The 22,204-nt window shown below is 42.3% G+C and overlaps 1 protein-coding gene across 32 annotated transcripts in view; it reads left to right on the top strand.

Moving 5' to 3' along the window:
- dlg2 (discs, large homolog 2 (Drosophila)) overlaps positions 1–22,204 on the top strand; it is a 160,706-nt gene that overhangs the window by 110,632 nt on the left and 27,870 nt on the right. For 27 of the 32 annotated variants that reach the window (XM_074610333.1, XM_074610305.1, XM_074610304.1 and 24 more), the window contains 7 exons: positions 6,757–6,810; positions 8,059–8,109; positions 10,933–11,057; positions 14,464–14,633; positions 14,883–15,019; positions 16,389–16,533; positions 17,760–17,925. In XM_074610333.1, the coding sequence (XP_074466434.1) occupies positions 6,757–6,810; positions 8,059–8,109; positions 10,933–11,057; positions 14,464–14,633; positions 14,883–15,019; positions 16,389–16,533; positions 17,760–17,925 (848 nt within the window). The remainder of the gene's footprint in view (positions 1–6,756; positions 6,811–8,058; positions 8,110–10,932; positions 11,058–14,463; positions 14,634–14,882; positions 15,020–16,388; positions 16,534–17,759; positions 17,926–22,204) is intronic. The other 5 variants (XM_074610306.1, XM_074610316.1, XM_074610319.1 and 2 more) reach the window with 1 other exon arrangement.

Genomic DNA, 22,204 nt, shown 5'->3' on the forward strand with positions numbered 1-22,204 from the left:
ATTGAACTCTCTATCAGTAACAAGGAACAAACAAGACATATTGGCTATTTTACACTTTTAATACACCATCAGGAGCTTCAGTAGCGGTGGAAGATCCATACGCAGTCACAACAGCCTGGCACCTCCTCCTCATGCTGGTCACCAACCTGGTTACACGTTGCTGTGGGATGGCGTTCCATTCCTCAACCAGGATTCGTTGCAGGTCAGCCAGCGTGGTTGTGTGTTCCCTTAATGATGTCACTGGCAAAACAAGGCTTGTCATCATTGAAGGCCATCTCAATGCAGGGAGATATCGGGATGAGATTCTGCAGCCAGTGGCGATCCCATATCTCCACAATCTGGGACCTAACTTCAGCTTTCCAACGATGTAAAATACAATGCCAATTAGCACCGTAACAACAGAGAAATAATCCACCAAACACAAATTTCCGAGTTTATATATAACCTGCTGTGTGTGACGGAGAGATATTGGCTGTAAATATGTAAATTTTAGCATTTTAGCAGAGCCAAATGGAGCTGAGATGAAATAGGAGAGTTAACAGGGGCTGGGGGCTTAATGACTGAAGTTATCCTTTAGGAATCATTACACACATATACACAACGGATGCACTGCTGCAAATCATGATTGTGGATTTAATTGCGGGGATGTGAAGTGTTTGTGTAACTATATGACACAAGCAAATTGACCTCAGGCAAGGCCAGTGGGAGGCAATGGGAGGCCGTCCATCATGGAGCGGAGGGAAAGGCGAGGGACAATGAGCATACGCTGGAACAGGAAGAGATAGACGGGCTGCTGTAGTGTTAAAACTGCTTTAATGGAAATGTCAAATTTGAATGTTCAATGTCAGAAACCCGTTCTCATTTGTCTTGTTAATATCCGTCTCAATCGCCCTCTTCATTATTACTTCCCCATGCTACACTTGAAGACATAAATTATGATTATTTCCAATTAGACCCGGAGAAATCCGTCGACATATTCGTTGCCATGCAGCCAGAAATGTGGACAGACGACCTTCCAGTGTGAATATACAGTAGTTCCAGTCACATTTTCAGTTTCCTTCACTCCTCTAACGGAGCTTATCTGTCCATTTCCATCACACTCTGTTGTTGACTATTTTTACATGAGATGCCAGTGAATTATTGATACACTCCCCTGTTTTCATGAGCCACTATACATAGAGGTGCTGCTGAATTATGGAGCACAAGAAGAAATACAAGCAACTCGTTCTGTAACATCTGAAGGATCTGACGCTGCATCGCTTGGTTTTTGCAGTTTGATGACAGTTCTCGCAGTAGGAGAGAGGGCTTTACACCTTCCTCTTCATGCTGTTAGGGCTTTGTTATGTCTGATGAATGTGATATCTTCGGAACAATATCAGAGGGAAAGTTTATAAGAAAGGATAAAATACACAACATTTCTGGTAAGTGGTGCTCCGTGGGTTCTAATAGAAATGTTTTAGTTGTGTATTTGCCGAATGATATTCATTAGAAGCTAGCCGTGTAGGCGCCCTGAAAACATCAGAGTGCCTGATTAAAATAGCACTCTGCATTCAGCCTTTAGTTGAGACAACAGTGTGGCGCTGTGAATGTTCTTTATTTGTTTGTGTGCTGGCTGAATTCTTAGAATATTATCAGCGATATATAGCTCCATGAAAGCCTCTTAACAAATGTGCCATGCTGCTGGACCACTGGCTTAATGTGTTGTTGGAGGCAGCTGATCACGTGGCGAATGTTGGGAAGCGTGAACAAGAAGAGAGATGAGCCTTAGTGCAGTTAAGCATGCCATTTAAGTGTGCAGTTGAGTGGCCATTACCTCTCGGGGGGGGGGGGGGGGGGGGGGAATATGTGTGTGCGTACATGTGGATTCATAGTGGCAGTGGTATCCATGTCATGTGATATTAGGAAACAGTATGAAGCAATTTTAGCATCATCATATTTGTTTTGCTTCTCTGCAGCTTATTTGTAAGATATTAAAGCTGCAGTGGGTAGAATGGAGCAAATATGATTAAAAAAGAGTTATTTTTATAAAACGGTCACGGTGTCTCGGTGTCCTCCGGTGCTCCTAACAGCATCTGCAAGATTTCACAGACTGGAGGAAAACAACCAGTCAGAGCTGATCTGGAGTCTGCTGTCTATGAGAGCCGGCTGTCAATCACTCGTAAACTCCGACCAAACGGTCAAACTAGGCAGCACTGATCAAATATGAATCAATATTATGTTACTGTAATGCCTATTTCTCTCCTCAAATGCTCTCATAAACATCTTCTAGAGTACTGTTTAGCTGTAAAATGAGAAAGTTTGAGACCCGGTAGCCATGTTGAGATCTGCTGAGGAAATACCAAGCACCGCCCACCAGCCGGAGCACAGCCAATAGGAACGCTCTCTCTCTCTGAAATGACCTGTGATTGGCCAAAGTCTCCCATCACGGGCTAGATTTTTTTAAAGCCTGAGCACAGAGCCATGAGGAGGAGCAGAAGTCTCTCAGAACACTTGAATTACAATATGTAAAAACATGTTGCCTACTGAAGCTTTAAAGGGGACATATATCATGAAAAACTCACTTTTTCAGTGCCTGTGCACCTCCATTTAGGTATCTGGAGTGCCTTTACCAACCCACAAACTGTGAAATAAGACAACCCAGTGCAGGCTCACAGCTTCAGAATAACCTTTGCAAAGGTACGCCATATTTCCCTCACAAGCCAATCAGAGCACACAGGGCTTTTTCGGGATGGGAGTTTAAAGAGCGTTTCAGACAGAGGGTGAATACAGGTATATTCAGACCGACAGTATGTTTTCTGAACATTGCAGCATGTAAACATGTTCTAGCAGAAACCCAAAATACAAGTATGAACCTGAGAATGAGCATGATATGTCTCCTTTAAATGGCATAATGACTGTGTCCAGAACTATGCTGTATGTGTATATTGAAGGCTATACCCTTCTTCACTGCGGTACAGGTCATAACACTGTTGAACTGACAGGCAGCAGAGGTCAACAGACAGCATCCACTGACAGGAATAAGATTAATGACAAATCCTCCTGACCTACAGTTGGGATTATTTGAGCTTCCTGCTCTCTGGCATAATAGAAGAAGATACGCTTTGTTTCTCTCTCAGCTTCTGTCATTCTGTCTTAGCTGCGAGTTTGAGTCTGAGAAGGAAAGTAAACGTCCTTTCTGGATGCTACAGAGGAGTAGTGTATGTATAAGTGAGTATTTCCTTGTATTTGAACACAGTATTTTTTTAATTTTGGCAGTAAATAATAGGTTTTCCTTTAGTGTCCTCTCTGTTAGAACGGCTGTGAATTCATTCACATAAGTACAGTGTGTGCGTGCACGGAAAGCAGATGTGTCTTAATCCCTCTTATCATTCTTCTCACAAAACAACATTTTCCTTCAGTCAGTTTTTTTGGCTTCGCAATCCCGCACGGCCGGCCAAATGTAATCTCTCTGTTTCTGTTAAATTCACTAAGTCAGTCGGTCTCTCTGTGGCTGTCTGTCTCTGTGATGTTCAGACTCTCGTATTTTAATGAGCCACAGTCATTTGATAATTCATATGAATGTAAACGCTCCAGGATTAAGCCAGGAGACCCGGACACACAAACTGGGGGGACATGATTAAATAGAATCTGTGATCTATAATGTACAAGTTGGGTACAATTGCTGAATTTAATATGTGCTGAATGCTAAGAAGGTAAAATGTCTTAAATTTGGAGAGAATTAAGACGGCGTGATGGGATTTTCTATCTTAATATTAACATGATGAGGATTTTGTTGTTTTCATGGGCTACAGAGGAGAGCAGAAAGTTAACGAGGGCGACAGCAGACCTTAAACAAACCAGAAAAATAGATCACAAAGGGAAATTTAAAGAGCAAGAGTTCACCCTGTCTTCTTTCACAGCCACTAAAAAGTCATTATACTTATGTCGAGTGTCCCGGAGTCTGATTTGGATCTAATTTGTCTTCACTAATCTGCAAAACTCTGCAGAATCAGACCAAGCGTGAAAACATGTTGATAGAAGTGTTTTAGTGCATTATTCATTTGACTTGAAAATTATGATAATTTGTGGTAATTTAACTTGTGTGTGGATATTTGTTTTCTGGAGACACTGGTTCCTTCGTATCTGTGTACATACAGTACATGTGCACAAACCACAATCGATACGGCCTGCGCTCTAACAATGTTCTACAGATGTTGGTCCCAGAGGTTAGAACGGTTAAATACGCTGCTCCTTCTTCCTGGAATAATGTGCAGAAGGACCTGAAACTGTCAGAGCTGATTACTACTGTAGGGGGGATTTAAGTCCATTTTAAAGGCTGGAGAAAGTGGCACTATAGGTCAATGTGATGGAACTCCTTCCTCAGTCTGTAGTATTATTACTATCGTAGTTATTGGGTTTTTCTACATCTTCTATGCTAGGTGCTGTTTACTGAGGTGTATCTGATGGCTGTCAGTCAAAAAGAATAGGCATTGTTACACTTAATTAAAGTGCAATTGATGCAACGTATATAGGGTTTCTTGCCATAGCTGATTTGCAGACCATGTCCCCGGTTAGGATTTTAAGATCACAGTTTTGGTTTAGTTTCAGCCTGTGTTTCACCTTTTCATTAAACGTTTTCAGATCAGGTTGTGTTTATATTTCCTTTTGGCGTTCCAGAAATGAATTCCTTTTACTGAAAAAGACGACTGACCGAAGATTGTTTTGTTCTGTGCCGCTCTGCAGTTACCATTAGTTGATCTAGTGGCTATTCTATCGGTATAACTAAGTGGCTATTCATTTGGTATAGCCAATAGATTTTCATTTTTTAAATCAAGCACACACACACATGCATACTTTCACCCCTCATGCATAATGACAAGGAAAATAAATTAAGAAAAGATAGACATGTCAATGTAAACTTAGGTTATGAATTTGTTTTAATTTGCATGTCTTCAGGAAGTATTAACTAATCATGCTTACACGGTTTACAGTAGAGTATCTCTCTGAATTTGTACACATTCTCAAGCACAAGAAGAAACTGATAAACTGGATTCTGTGTATAGAAATAAGTGTACGCATGGTTTAAGCACAAATCTGTGCATATACTGTACATTGCTGATAGCCTAAATAAGACCTCATTTATCACCTATGGGTCGTTACTTTGCAAGGAAATACACGTCCTGTTTGTCCTGAGGGCATTCTTCTTACCAGGGACTGAGAATGCTCCTCCCCTTGCATTGATCCCATTTCCTTCACCAAAAGGTTCATTTACAAGTATTGTAAAGAAGCAGCCGGTCCTACAGTACAGTGTGGGCCATGTAACTAGTAGTCTCAGCTGTATGATAGTTGTGATGGAGACGTGAGTGGACAGGCTGAGTTTCCTGCTCATGACATGCTGTCATTAAACTGATGACCAAGCAAACTCGTCTCGTCTTTCACAGCATCGTGTCAGTCAGCTGCACGGCGGGCACGCAGTCTGAGAGCTACTATGACACTATAGCAGTGATGTGTATGTATATAGAAACTGCATACCGTGTATTAACCCTTCTAGCTACATGATGACGCCACAAAAAATATGTTTCCAGCATAGGATTTATGACGGGATTCATCTTTAGTTATGGGGTCAACCCAGTCTCACTCCAAGTCATCAAATACCGCCGATTGGGCAGCGCCCCACGGCATTGGAAACCGACGCATGGAGGCACCCTTTACTAACCGGGCTTTCAACTACCTCCAATAGTAATCCATGTAATTGCAAACCGGGAGGTATAAAGAGCTTCCACATACAGAGGAGTTCGGGTTGGATGGGTGGGTCATAAAACACAGGACTGTTGCCCAGGAGAGGGTCTCCGATGCCGGGGGGGTGCTCTCATATGATACTTGATATGCATTCTGTTTTTATTCTAATTATTCACAGGAGAATGATTAGCCCCTTTCTTTTTTAATGTGCTTTGTTTGTTTGAGTTCTATTCATCTTGTGGGGACAAAATCAAAAGATGAATTTCAAAGGAATCTCCAAATGCATCCTTGAGCATCGTCTCCTGCAGCGAGCCTCACAGATCAGGCTCATTGTTTACGTGGAGTGTAAACTGAACCGCTGTTTGGATGTTCGGTCACGGCTCTCAAAAATCAGAGTCCCTCTCTCGGGAGTGCTTCCTTTAACCATCTGCTCATTTTCTACAGGCCATCAGGAGAAAGCATTTTGTGTGCACCGTGTGACATTGGATTCATTTCATACCGCACAATTTATGACTGCAATATTATTACCTGACTGGAGGACAAATTACCAATACACAATAGAGACTAGAGGACAGCGCTGCAGAGGAAAGACGTCTCGAGCTTGAAAGCTGTTCGTTGAATAGGTTTTGACCATCGGTGTCGTTAAAATGTGAACATTTGGCAAGCGTTCGTGGCGCATTTCAACACAAGCTGCTGTATGAGTCATAAATTCTGCAATCACAATGTTCGGGCGTCTGTGCTATCAGCACGGCAGATCTGCACAATAGAGACGCGCTACCTCCACTCGTTTACTACCCGTGTTCTCATCCCTCTCTCTTGTTAAACCTATTCAGCTATAATAGCTGTGTACGAGAGGGGGGGGGAGTGTTTCTGCTGCCATTCAGCAAATGGAAGTCTGTTAAATTGTTGATGATACAGAGATCCAGCTTGTCCCCTGGATACATTTATGGAAAGTAGGACAGTGGTGGGCCCAGGCGTCTCTCTATCACTAAAGTCTCCTCCATTTCTCCCCCCCTTCTTTCTCTGTCTCTCTTACAGGCCAGCCCTGCCCCGATAATCGTCAACACAGACACTTTGGACTCCGTTCCTTACGTGAGTTTGAATTTATGTGTTTTTTTTAATGCACCTATTCGTCTTTTTAAGTAGAAGATCAATGCCCTCCAGCAGATTAAATCACACCTTGAGCCGGAGTACGTTGAAATAAATAATCTCTCATCCTCTTCCCTCTGTAGCCGAGTTTGAGTCGAGATAGTCGGCTATGTGTTGGTACATTTTGATGGTGTAACTTATCTTAGTAACAAATGAGGTTGCGGTGAATTATTGATGTTTGTCATGAATAAATGACCAGCACAAGACTTTCTAAAGACCTTCACCTCCAGCACTTTTACATCAAAGGATTTTGACATTAAAACACATAAATGAAGCTGGATACGTAACAAATTGGACTCAAAGAGGGTGGTGCATTTTCATGATGAATTGTCACATGTTGGTGGTTGTGTTAACAGTTAAAGGCAGGGTGGAGGTATCCTGGCCAATCATTACATTCAGGGCTGAATGAAATGATTGGACGGGGTGATTGGAGTCCTACGACAGCCCAGACACTGGATATGTTTTTCTCTTTTGTCAGAGCATTTTGTTTATAGATTTCTTTTGGGATGTAATGATAATTTAAATTAATATAACAGAGAAATGTTTCTAAAATCTTTACCAACCCTGCCTTTAAAGATGCTTTTCAAATGTGTGAAGAAATGAGGAAAGGAGCATCTTTCTCAGCCAAACTAACTTTTCTTTAGGGACTCTGTTCATGAGATAGATCATATAGAAACATCAGATACTGCTGTTGCTAATTTAGTCCTCGGGTCTCGCTCGCTTCTACAATCATACGAATTTCTGATAATAACATGTGATGCTGCTCAAAAAATGATATCCAACAGGGAATATGATATGCGGTGTCTCGTATGCTCGTGTGCTATTCCTGTATGAATGCATAACGACGGAAGTGCTCGCTGCTAATTAATCATCGCAGCGAGGTACAGGATGAGACTCTGTAGCTAACCTCCACGTTGCAGAAATAGTGAATGTTGATTAACTATCACCTTAAATTGTTTCCCTGGAGGTGGTGAATATTTAGCACAGGAAGCACCAGTGGCCCCGTCAGCCCCTGTTTTAATTTAAATACGTAGAGTTGGACCTTAATGTAGAGCCAACGTTTAACATCCTCCTCTATGAACATGCTTCAATCTAATTATTCAGCATCACTGGCATGCATTTTTTTCATATTTCTTAAAGCAATGTTTGAATGACTAAAACATGGACTCAATCTGTTTTCTGTTTCCTCAGGTCAACGGCACAGAAATTGAATACGAGTTTGAGGAAATCACTCTAGAACGGGTTAGTATCTCACATCCCCCACAGCTGTGTTTAACCTTAGACAATCTATGAGAACACGCACAGCTCGGCACTGTGTGGTGCCGTGAAATGTCTCCTAGAAATAAGAATGCAAGGTGGTGATAGAGGAAGATGAAACATCCATGCTGACTCACCAGAGGATCTACGCTGAGTGATCTATGTATATATCGAGCTACTGTCTGAAATGAGTGTGGGAGGACTTTTCATTCATTCTCTAAAACATGTGACCTAAAATAGCTTGTTTTATAAACATCATGAAAGAATCTCTATAATCATGACACCTAAATGTGTTTATACATAACTCACACAGGCTCCGCCCTCTACTGGACTCTATGCGTAATACACTCCTCAGAAGCACACATTCTCCCATTGAACATTGCATTAACGTAACCGACCAATCAGGACGTGCCTACTTCTAAAACGCGCAGACCCCACGATATATAAGGCAGCGTCCACCGCTGTCAGATCATTCTTTTCTCTTTAGCGAAGGGCGTTTTGCCCACTCGTCTCCACGGATGGAGTCGCCACTTCTAGAACCTCGTCATATCCCGGTCTCTTCACCGCAACGGATCTTCACGATGCCTGCCTCGAGTGCCTCGGTGCAGGCCGCGGAGAGCAGGGCTCAGCAGCCACCGGCCTGCCAAGCGCTGCCCCCAAGTTTCGACGTCAGACCAGCAGCGGTGGGTTCACTTCCGATGCTTCGATGTGATTCTTCGCTACCATAAGAACGGGCCGGAGCTCGCGATCGACTCATGGCCGTGGCACTACCCAGATCGGTTGCGTATTATCTGGGTTGCGGCGACTAACCTCTAGCCGGTCAGGATCAGTGTGGATGGGTCGATGTGATGTCGTGGCAGGGCGTTGCATCCATCGGGCTCCACCCAGTGTGCCTGTGTGTTGTAACCCTAGTTCTATAAGCACAGGCGGAGCCCTCCACCAAGGGGGGCCCTGACGCTCCTGCGCCGCTCGCTGAAGAGGATGATGGGAGGCTACGTTCATGCAAAGTTCAGTGAGTGAATGCATGCTCGTGATTGGAGGAGAGTATTACCCATAGAGTCCAGTAGAGGGCTCCGCCTGTGCTTATAGAACTAGGGTTATAATATTGTAACCCTTGTTCAAAGGTCTAATTTTACACCTCCCCCTCTAACGTTGGTCTGTGGCATAGTTGGCATAATCTTCAAGTCACTGAGATACAATCAGGAGCAGAGACAAAGCCGGACCAACAGCCAAAGGTGAACGCCGCTACCAACCAACAAGGAGAGCTCTGCAGCTTCAGAGAGATCTAATAGAGACAGTAGTCAGCCTCCATCCAGACTCCAGTACCTCCATATTTATCATCAGCCATCACAAGACGGCCACAACTATCTTGTTTAGTCTTTGAGGAGAGACAGGCCCGTGTCTGATCCTCTCAAGTCGTCGCCCTGCGGCTGAACAATGTTTTTTTGATTCAGCGTTCCAGGCAGCGAGGCCCTGCGGGGACACTCAGTGGGTTTTTGTAATCAAGAGAAGCTGCAATTCCCATCAGCTAACAACTTAATCAAAGCTTGACTTTCATTTTGTGAGTGGGCATCCAGGGGATTTTATTTGCAGAGCCGACAAAGTGCAGCTCCTGTTCCGAAAGACAAGGTGTGATCCTGCTGCCTTTATAAATATAATATTTCATAGTAGCCTATGTCATGATAACAAAGAGCCAAACTCAGGAGAGAGGATGTGACCTGGACTTACAGCAGGACGCTGGAGCCATTTTGTAATGGCACACTGAAGACTTAACACCTCCGACCACTTTGTAATCCTACTGAGAGCAGAGAGCCACACCGTTAAATCATGCAGCAACATTCTCTTAACTTCCTCTTACATTTATCTGTTAAGAGAAAGAAAATAAGAGAAGTCAACTCCAGATGCACCAAACGCTCTTAACCATCCAAATCTGCTCTCACCCAAGATGAATCCCACTTGATCATAAATTGGAGGCATGTGGCCGATGTTATTAGCAAAGGTAAATATACAGTTGCTAGGGGATACGTGAAAAGATTGTAAGATTTGAAAAACTAGAAAGGAATTAATAAAAAACTAGGGGAAAAAATAAATCCACTTGATGACGGTAACAGTTTATAGTCTAAGTATGTAGTATATACTGTAAGTCTAATGCAGTGAGGGCCAAAGTGCAAATGTACTACTACAACGGTATTAGGGCCACATTGAGGGGAAAAAAATCGGAGATTTCCAGAATAAAGTCATAATATTACAAGAAAAAAAGTCGAAATATTACGAGAATAAAGTCATAACTTTACAAGAAAAAAGAAAATAACGCGTAAAATTACTGATTTATAATATTATGACTTTATTCTCGAAATCTCAGATTTATTTTTTTTCCCTCAATGTGGCCCTAATACTCCGTCGTACCGTCGTACCGTCGTACCAAAGACCTACAACAATGATAAATAAAAATGAAAATGTAAACAATAAAACAGCTATTCATTTTAAAAATCCACAGGGAGCCGTTTAGTTTAAAATAAGCCCAAATGAACACATTTAGAACGTGACAGCGATGTAGCTGACGGGTTGTTCATTTCATCGACATGTCGGACACAAAAGGTTGGCAACCACTGTCTCCGTTTCCCTTTTGAAATCATAGCAGCAGCAGGAATCATGTTTTTACTGTTACATCTGGACTGTTTCTATAATAGGATTCTGAACACGGTCCCACTGAACAATGGGGATCATGCAGTTGATGTGTTGCCATCTTGGCACACTAGATACAGAATAAGCCTGCCTGTCACTGACTCGCTCTCCCCATGGCCGCAGGGTAACTCGGGGTTGGGCTTTAGCATCGCCGGAGGGACGGATAACCCACACATCGGTGACGACCCCGGCATCTTCATCACCAAGATCATCCCTGGAGGAGCTGCAGCAGAGGATGGACGCCTAAGGTCAGTCACTTACACTTCCCCCCACACAGCTTTTTAATGAGAGATAACTATAGGAAAGTTTTCAGACCTGACAGGGAAATAAAAACTTGCATGCATGTCTCAGAAAAATGTCAGAAAAAAACTGATCTCCTTTAAGAGGATGACAATCTCTCTCACCACTCACCGCTCCACTATGTCACTGCTTACTCCTCCACTATACTGCACTGGATGATCTACCCTCACAAATCTTTCATATAGGACATATTTGAGATTATTATACAGCAGTATTTTCCTGTTGGTGCATTTTAAAGTGCTGTTATAATGGCTCACAGGGGAGCCTTGCCGGAACTTATTTATTTATTTATCTGGCTGATGCCTCATATTTATGTGAAGCCTGCAAACTATTTTGTCCATTAGCATGTATATAATCACACAAATTACACTCTGTTTATTTAATCTCAAGAGTAACAAAACATTATTTTTCATAGTTGAACTTGAGTCCCTTCTCTCTCTTCATTTAAAACCCACAACTATAAACCTTCAGTTCTCTGCAGCATCAGCGTTTTGCTGAGCTCTGATAGTCTGCACACTAAAACGCTTAAGGCTGACCCACCAGCTGTAACAGCATTAAATGAACAGAGGAGCTATACTATATATATACAGTAGATCCAGTCCACCAGATCCTTTGCTACAGTAGTTTATAAAAGGAGGCAAGGACACAACCTGAGCTCATTCATCACTCTACTGGAGTGAAAGACTTCGTGAACACTCGTATGTTAAGTGTGAAACTGGAGAGCCGACGGTTGATTGACAACAGTTTGGCCTCTTGGAACCTTTTCTGGTGTAATGCCAGTAAGTGTACGCTATCTCCACGTCCCTGATGTGTTCACAAAACAGGTCTGCCAGTTGTTGTCCAGGAAGCAGCATTAGAACGCTCCCCTGTAATTACAGCTGTGCATGCATCGTGATATATCGTTAATCCTTGCCTTTGTTCTCCTTCAATCACAAGCACGCATTCGCCCACTGAAAGTTCTACCCAGATCAGTTGCGTACTACCTCGGTTGACTAGGGCCCCCTTACTTCTCCACTGTGGCGGCCTACTGTAGGTAATAAAGAAGTAGGCGGGGCTGCGGCGACTAACCTCTAGTCGGTCAGGATCAGTGTGGATGGGTCGATATTGTGTCGCGGCAGGTCGTGCATCCATCGGGCTTCACCCACTGTACCCATAGAGTCCAGTAGAGGGCGGAGCTTGTGTGTGTTAAAATGAAGGTTACGATATTCAAACCCTAGTTCTATAAGCACAGGCGCTTAAAGAACTAGGGTTACAATATCATAACAGCATTTTGCCCACTGACTGCTCATCTCCACGGATTCGCCACATCTAGAACCTCGTCATATCCCGGTCTCTTTCACAACGCCTGCCTTGAGTGCCTCAGCTCAGGCCGCAGAGCTGGGTTCAGCAGCCGCCGGTCTGCCAAGCGCTGCCCCCAAATTTCGACGCCAGCAGCGGTGGGTTCACTTCTGACGCTTCGATGTGATGCTTCGCTACGATAAGAGCAGGCCGGATATCGCGATCGACTCATGGCCATGGCACTACCCAGATCAGTTGCGTACTATCTGGGTTGCGGAGACTAACCTCTAGCCGGTCAGGATCAGTGTGGATGGGCGGATGTGATGTCGTGGCAGGGCGTGCATCCATCGAGCTCCGCCAAGTGTGCCTGTGTGAGTTAGAACGAAGGTTACGATATTGTAACCCTTCTATAAACACAAGTGGAGCCCTCTACCAATGGGGGCCCTGTAGCTCCTGTGCCGCTCGCTGAAGAGGGTGTCAGATGACAGAGAGTGCTGTGTGCTGCCCTTTATACTGTGGTAACGCACGTATCCGGGTAGGCACATCCTGATTGGCCGGCTACGCTTAAATGAATGTGAATGCGTGCTCGTGATTGGAGGAGAGTATTACCCATAGAGTCCAGTAGAGAGCTCCGCCTGTGCTTAAAGAACTAGGGTTACAATATCATAACTTTGTTTTAATATTAGTTTTTGATGTAGGTTTTTGGAAACATTTATAAACTATTTAACAAAGAAACAAAATCAGAGTCAGAAAAAAATATCCTGTAGCAATGAGCCTTTTTTTTTTTTTGTTTTAGTGTAGCAGTGAGAGAGATTGCGGGTTTGGTGTCAGGCCAGCTCCTGTTCTTCGTCCAAGCTGCAGCTCTGCAGCATTACTGTCAGATCACAGATGCTAGAGAGGAGCATAATACATGCATAGCGTCAATCTCCAGCAGATAGCAAGAAGAAGCAGGCCAGGCATAAATCACACTTAGCCTAATTGATGGTCACCCACTCCTAGGTGGGCAGCAAGACTAATGCATTATGGATGGAGGGGAGTCTAATCTCTCTGTGAGGAAGAAGGCCTGATAGGGATTTGGTTTTCTATAACATTATAGAAGCCAGACACACTTCCTGTCGCCGCTCTGGGACACACTAGCAGAGCACTAAGCATACTTAATGCACCGGCTCGGCTTAAGGGACTGCTCGGAGCGTTTTAAGTGTTTCTTGTGGAGTCTGTTGTTTTGGAGAGGTAAAAGCATAGATACAGTCAGGACTAACCCCACCGCTTTACTTCTACCTATATGATACAAATTCTTAATTCATATTTAAATGTATTTATGCTCAATTCAGACAACTAAAAAACTACAAAATAATGGCATACTGTAGGTATACTACTTCATGTTTTTTTGCGTGCGTGCGTGCGTGCGTGCGTGTGTGTTTGTGTGTGCTGTGTCCCAGCTGGTCCCTATGGACCCTCAGGAGGGTTGTGTCCTTGAGTGCCAGGGCATGGATGATTTTGTCAACACCTCAGGGGAATTCAAACTGAGCCGCTCGCTGACTCTGATATTTACACATTTATGTGCTTGCATTCATAGTCAGCCCCTCTCTGTCACACACACACACACACACACACACACACACACACACACACACACATGCATATGCACAACATTGCCTGCAATCTAAAACTCATGTTGGAGCACATGGGTCACCACGGCAAAGTAAACATGATCTACTGCCAACAACAACCACACACCGTCTCCTCTGTGTGTGCCTACGGGGAGATTCAAGAAGAGATGCTACTGTAAACATGTTAATATGTATTTATAATAGTTACCACTTATTCAATTCAACCCACTCAGTGTTCATTAGCGTGTGTCAAAGTTGCTGTTTTCTAAGCATTTGAAATGGCTCTCAATAAAAACAATCAAGATCATGTGAATCCATAAAAGTTTTATTTGACTCCACTCACTTTCCCCCGAGGTGGCTGCTGTGCATCTGCCGTACAAACACTCCCCTTGCACTGCTTTTAAAGAATGAAATAGTGCTCTTAATGATTACCAATAATCATCTTTAATCACTGTTCCTCTTCCAGAGTAAATGACTGCATCCTACGGGTGAACGACGCAGACGTGTCGGAGGTTTGTCACAGTAAGGCGGTAGAGGCCCTGAAGGTCGCGGGTTCTATTGTCCGGCTGTACGTGCGGCGCCGCAGGCCGATGCTAGAGACCATCATTGAGATCAAACTCATCAAAGGACCAAAAGGTGGGCTCAGACAGACACACACACACACACACACACATACACTCCTGCTACGTCAATCACACACAGATTGTGAGTGATGTAAATACTTTTCGATAGAAGTGGTAATCAGATTGATTTAATTTAATTTACTATAAAAAGTGTCAGTGCATGTGCAAAACTGAATATTTAGATACATAACTGTATATTTATGATACTTGATCATCACATAATGGTAGTATTGTCTGATGCCTGACATGAATCTGCACACAGGGCTTGGCTTCAGTATTGCAGGTGGAGTTGGAAACCAGCACATCCCTGGCGACAACAGCATATACGTCACCAAGATCATTGATGGCGGGGCAGCACAGAAGGATTGCCGGCTACAAGTAGGAGACAGGCTTTTAATGGTGAGTACACCATTGAGTTCCATTTTAAGAGCTAAGGAGCCAAAGGATGTTTCAAAACAACACACGAGAGTAACTAGAGAGATGGAAACCTCTCTCCATTGTGATGCAACACAACAGTCGGCTTATAAACGCGACCTTTGTGAAGCTTAGAATTGTTGAATTTATTCAACTCATTTTGGTGCTTTAGTGTTCTTGTGGAATTGGATCAAACATACTGTATCATCGCACTGGTGTTCCTGTTTTTATCTGTTCAAAATGTACCTTAAAGGGAGATTTCTCAAGTATTTAATACTCTTATCAACATGGGAGTGGACAAATATGATTGCTTTATGCAAATGTATGTGTATATGTATTATTTGAAATCAATCAACAACACAAAACAATTACAGATATTGATCCAGAAACCCTCACAGGTACTGCATTTAGCATAAAACAATATGCTCCAATCATAACATGTCAAACTGCAGCCCAACAGGCAACAACAGCTGTCAGTGTGTCAGTGTGCTGACTTGACTATGACTTGCCCCAAACTGCATGTGATTATCATAAAGTGGGCATGTCTGTAAAGGGGAGACTCGTGGATACCCATAGAACCCATTTACATTCACATATCTGGAGGTCAGAGGTCAAGGGACCCCTTTGAAAATGGCCATGGCAGTTTTTCCTCGCCAGAATGTAGCGTAAGTTTAGAGCGTTATTTATCCTCCTTCGCGACAAACTAGTATGACATGGTTGGTACGGATGGATTTTCTAGTTTTATATAATGCCAGTATCTTCACTCTCGCTTTAAATCTCAAGTTGCATTAATGTGTTAAGGAAATTAGTGGCGTTGAAACAAATTTGCGTTAACGGGTTTTTATCACGTTAACTTTGACAACCCTGGCAAAAACACTATATATATAGTAACATACAGTATATAGTGACTCTTTCATGATGACCTTATAACCCCATGACATCACACTGATCCCTTTAGTGGTCGCTATTAAATAGACAGACATTACATCCGAGAGTCTAACCAGCTTCCACTGTGTACAGCACATTAACCAGCAGTGTATCAATCAGACAACAATCTTCCCGCAGCTTCAGTCTAAATGATAATAAGTGATGAAATGAGTCCCTGGCACACGTTCTGAAAGCAAGAAAGTGGCAACCATACTGGCTCGGTAGTATAACAGCGAGCTTTCTCCAGAGGAGGGCATCCTTCTTGCTTAACCAGCGCTTAATTTAATTACCTTCCCGCTGTTGTGTTCTCACCCGAACACCATCTGTCATAATCCAGTCTCCTGGAGGAGGCAGGGAGCACGCTGGTCAGATCTGAACTGAGCAGGAAGAAAACACACAAACAAGGATTGTATCTGTGTCTGGACAGGTGAACAACTACAGTCTGGAGGAAGTGTCTCATGAAGAGGCCGTGGCCATTCTGAAGAACACGTCGGACGTGGTTTACCTAAAGGTGGGGAAGCCCACCAATGTCTACCTATCAGATCCCTATGGGCCTCCTGATATCACACACTGTAAGTCCTCACCTCTTCTATTTGAACTGATTAGTCATCAGTTGACTAGTCATCTGCAGAGAGCATTATTCAGTAAATGTATAAAAGTGTGTCGTGTGTAACGTGAGATGTGTTTGCACTGAGAGCACGACCTTTTTCAATCTCTAACTTGAACTCAAATTGGAAAAGCGGTTCATAAACTCACTTTATCTTTATTGTGTAGTTACACTTGTCAAAATAATTTGATAATAAATGTAACTATACAATGGGATTTTTATTTGCACGCTATATTTTGTGAGAGATTCTTTGTTTTTAAAAGTATATTTTTAATGTTAGAGGAAACTTTATATAAATGTTTTGAATTTTCACACCAAAAAAAATAGCACTGTCGTCAGGTTTTATTTTGAAACTTGAAAACAAAATATTGAGAATTAGAAATACAAAGTGTGCAGGAATACTTTTTGGCATCTGACCTGGCAATAACATGCGTCCTGAGTGATCCGAACACAAGTGGACAGCTCTAAGTACGTCTCTTCACCAAGGCATTAGAATGCATCTCCACATGAGTGATCCGATCTCACTTCCCCGCTCCATATGCAAATAAACACGCAGTAGACACACGGCTAATACAGCAAAAAGTTGTGACATAATAATACATGAATGTTAGTAGTGATATCCTACATATTCGTGAATTTGGGTACATTTTATTAACATCAAAATGCAAGGTTATTGTACCTCTGCGTGCGCCGCCGTCACCGCTGTCTTTGCCAGACAACAGCGGGTACAGAGCTTCAGAGAGCCGGGCGGGCGGGAGTATCTCCAACAATATGATAATAATGCACTTCCGGTGCCTAGTCTGATAGTCTGTAGATCATGTAGTCTATAGATAAGATATGTTTTAATAAAATACAGTTGTACCGACAGGATACAGTAGAGCACAGAGGTTTCCATGCTGCGAGGCGTCTGTCTGTATAATTCACCTGAGATGCGATCCAAGCGAGACGTCAGTAGAGTACACGGTCCTTAATGTGGCCCAGGACACATTCGCCACTAAAAGAATGTGGTCATATGTAGCCCAGACCACCTCTGAATGTGGTCTGAAAGATCAATGCGTCTTGAATGCGTTCACACATGTACTGAAAGCTGTCCACTCGTGACCCGATCACTGAGGACACCAGGTCTGAACTTGGCCTCTGTTTAAGCAGCCGCCTCTCTGTTTTACTCTCTTCCCCTTCTTCCCTCAACAGCTTTCAATCCAGCCATGGAAAATCATATCTCTTCCCCCGTCAACAGTGGCACTCTGGAGTACAAGTCCAGTCTCCCTCCAATCTCCCCCGGGAGTTACTCCCCCCTCCCTAAGCACTTACTTGGTGAAGAGGATATAAACAGGTTGGATGGTTTTTCCTTCTTACGGTAATTACCTCCCTTCCTATCAGACAACTAGAACTACAGGTAGAAGACTTGTCCACCCCCGCTCCTCCTGTCTCCCCCCCTTTGTCCTGACTCATCTGTGTTTGTGTGGCTCTTCAAAGAGTAATCAGAACTCCATGGGGAGTTATGATGCAATTTGAAATCACTTCTTTGTTTGTTTGTGTTTGGATCACCTCTAATCCCAAAGTCTACGTTCCCGCACTGCTCTGCTGTAGTCCTGTATTTCTATTGTACTGTGTAGTGTTTGCGTCTCAATGTCTCTGTTTATGATTTATTTCTGGTGTTTAGTGCCGTCCCGCACGCCTGGAAACCATCGGAGCATCAAGCTCAAAAGAGCCATAGTACTGTAATTGTGTGCTGGTGTCGGTGGTACGAGCTGTGGTGAAGAACAGCTTTGATAAAGTTATCATGTTGTTACAGTAAAGGTTGCCTCAGGTACAGCAGCACGACCATCACTGCACCATGACCAGTTGAAACGTGATCCGTCTTACCTGTTGACGTGGTGTTGACGTGGTGTTGACGTGGCATCAGAGGCAGAGACAGATGCAGTCTTTCTGTCTCATCAGTGCTTTGTTGTGTATTTTCCAGAGATCAGTTGAGTTTTTTGGGTTGTTAAAAAGTCATCCATAAAAGACAGGATCCATCATTTTGTCACATCTGTAAAGATAAGCTACGCTCATTAATATATTACATTGCTGCAACCACCATTTTTATGATTCAGTGCAGTAAAGTGATGGAAACTGCGAGATGGGCAGACCCCGAAGAAGAAATCAGCTGTGGGAGGGCTGTAAAAGTGTCCAACCCGATACGGTGCTGCAAATATTTACCACTAAATATAAATGAAAGACTTTTTAGTGACATATTTTTTCACCTTTTTGGTTCTTAATGAAAAATGAAAATGGAATCAAAACCCAAAAACGCATACTATGGACAACATACTCAATATGTGGACTATCATTCAACACACTTCTGTGTAAATAAAACAGTGGCATGGATCTTCTTTTCGGACGCACTGAGCGGTAATTTCTGTCGTCACTTCCTGAGAGCCTTCCTTGCCGGTTGAAATGACGTGTAACCATGGTAACCTGTGCCAGCCTCACATCACCAAAACGACATGTTTGTGAGAATCAAAGTCCGAATTGATTTAAAATATATATTACGCCTAGCAAATTCTACTTACAGTTAAATTACAGACATGTCCGTCAACATCCGTCTGCATTGTGGGATACTGTATATATGCCACCGTAGTGTCCAGTGTTGTGTACTGTAATATTTCGCCAGAAATAGTATGCAATCCGCGTACTATTGGTTTCATACTAGGGTTTCAGACATACTAAAATACTTATACTTACATACTGTTTTAGCGTACTAAATAGCATGCTCGTATGGGATTTCTGACGCAACCCTGCAGTCTCAGAACATGATCTCTGAAAGTTCCAGTTTATTATTTGGCAGTCTGTGTTTGCTTTCCTGATTCTGTTTCACTACCTGTTTGGTTTCAGTCGCTCCTCTCTGACAGCTGCTCCCCGTCTCACCAGAGGAAAGATTAAGATGTCTCGCTGGAGTGAGTCACAGCCAAACATTAGCAGCTCCCCACCTCAGCTGCCCTAACACCTAATCCCACAGCAAGCTGCCACCAGACTCACGACCAAATGGGGCCGAATTTCCTATGAAGTCAAATCTCTCAGAGTGACGCTTCTGTCTCTCTGCTCAGAGGGGGGGTGTTCCCCCTGCTGGTCTATGTGTTGGTTAGATGTCACTGCATTTGAAGAATGACAGACAAACGCAGATTTGTTTTAGGACAAGTGGTGGATATCACAATGAACAAATAAATTCACACACTCCGTAATGCTTCTCTGTTAGATGAGGTCAGTGTTGCGTGCTGTTGTGTTGTCATATTCCATTTGCAAAATAAAGAGCGATGGAGGAATATTGCAGCAGAGTGATAACAAAAGCTCATTTGAGGGGATAACTGGAGGAGCCCCGTGTTAAGCTTTGTTGAGTGAAGGATTAGTCCTCCATTCTCTTTGGAGTTAAGAGGTTTACTATTTGCTCTTGGCCAAGGTGCTTGAGATTATCTTGCTGACCTAAAGTGAAGCACTGTCTGACAGTAGCTCTGAACACTGTGTTCTACACATACAGTTGGAACAAACAGTGTAAATACTACAAAGCAAAGTGGATCCTCTCTCTCTGTGATAACTGATAACGCATCTCCAGTAGCTGCATTCATTTATCACCCAATTCGTCTGTTGTCAGGCCATTAAATAGGCGTTATTGGTCGCTATAAGCACCATAGATATGGATCAGTAGGGGCCTACTACGCCTACTACGTTGTAAAAGTGAAACTTAAAAATAACATTCTAACATGTAAAACTGAATGAAATGTCACGTTTTGAACACAAACAAAAAGGCTTCTTTAGGTTTAGGCAACAAAACTACAACTTCTTTAGGTTTAGGCAACAAAACTACAACTTCTTTAGGTTTAGGCAACAAAACTACAACTACTTTAGATTCAGGCAACAAAACTACAACTTCTTTAGGTTCAGGCAACAAAACTACAACTTCTTTAGGTTCAGGCAACAAAACTACAACTTCTTTAGGTTAATGCAACAAAACTACAACTTCTTTATGTTTAGGCAACAAAACTACAACTTCTTTAGGTTTAGGCAACAAAACTATGACTTATTTATGTTTAGGCAACAAAACTACAACTTCTTTAGGTTTAGGCAACAAAACTACAACTTCTTTAGGTTCAGGCAACAAAACTACAACTTCTTTAGGTTCAGGCAACAAAACTACAACTTCTTTAGGTTCAGGCAACAAAACTACAACTTCTTTATGTTTAGGCAACAAAACTACAACTTCTTTAGGTTCAGGCAACAAAACTACAACTTCTTTAGGTTTAGGCAACAAAACTACAACTTCTTTAGGTTCAGGCAACAAAACTACAACTTCTTTAGGTTCAGGCAACAAAACTACAACTTCTTTATGTTTAGGCAACAAAACTACAACTTCTTTAGGTTCAGGCAACAAAACTACAACTTCTTTAGGTTTAGGCAACAAAACTACAACTTCTTTATGTTTAGGCAACAAAACTACAACTTCTTTAGGTTTAGGCAACAAAACTATGACTTATTTATGTTTAGGCAACAAAACTACAACTTATTTATGTTTAGGCAACAAAACTACAACTTCTTTAGGTTTAGGCAACAAAACTATGACTTATTTATGTTTAGGCAACAAAACTACAACTTCTTTAGGTTTAGGCAACAAAACTACAACTTCTTTAGGTTCAGGCAACAAAACTACAACTTCTTTAGGTTCAGGCAACAAAACTACAACTTCTTTAGGTTCAGGCAACAAAACTACAACTTCTTTATGTTTAGGCAACAAAACTACAACTTCTTTAGGTTCAGGCAACAAAACTACAACTTCTTTAGGTTTAGGCAACAAAACTACAACTTCTTTAGGTTCAGGCAACAAAACTACAACTTCTTTATGTTTAGGCAACAAAACTACAACTTCTTTAGGTTCAGGCAACAAAACTACAACTTCTTTAGGTTTAGGCAACAAAACTACAACTTCTTTATGTTTAGGCAACAAAACTACAACTTCTTTAGGTTCAGGCAACAAAACTACAACTTCTTTAGGTTCAGGCAACAAAACTACAACTTCTTTAGGTTCAGGCAACAAAACTACAACTTCTTTAGGTTTAGGCAACAAAACTACAACTTCTTTAGGTTCAGGCAACAAAACTACAACTTCTTTAGGTTCAGGCAACAAAACTACAACTTCTTTATGTTTAGGCAACAAAACTACAACTTCTTTAGGTTCAGGCAACAAAACTACAACTTCTTTAGGTTTAGGCAACAAAACTACAACTTCTTTAGGTTCAGGCAACAAAACTACAACTTCTTTAGGTTCAGGCAACAAAACTACAACTTCTTTATGTTTAGGCAACAAAACTACAACTTCTTTAGGTTCAGGCAACAAAACTACAACTTCTTTAGGTTTAGGCAACAAAACTACAACTTCTTTATGTTTAGGCAACAAAACTACAACTTCTTTAGGTTTAGGCAACAAAACTATGACTTATTTATGTTCAGGCAACAAAACTACAACTTCTTTATGTTTAGGCAACAAAACTACAACTTCTTTATGTTTAGGCAACAAAACAAAACACGCTTAGTTAAGTTTTGGGAAAAACATTGTGTTTTGGGTTAAAATAACTCTGAACACAAAGACAACTACACATTGTTGG

The sequence above is a fragment of the Sebastes fasciatus genome, chromosome 16 (genome assembly GCF_043250625.1).
Source record: "Sebastes fasciatus isolate fSebFas1 chromosome 16, fSebFas1.pri, whole genome shotgun sequence".
NCBI lineage: Eukaryota > Metazoa > Chordata > Actinopteri > Perciformes > Sebastidae > Sebastes > Sebastes fasciatus.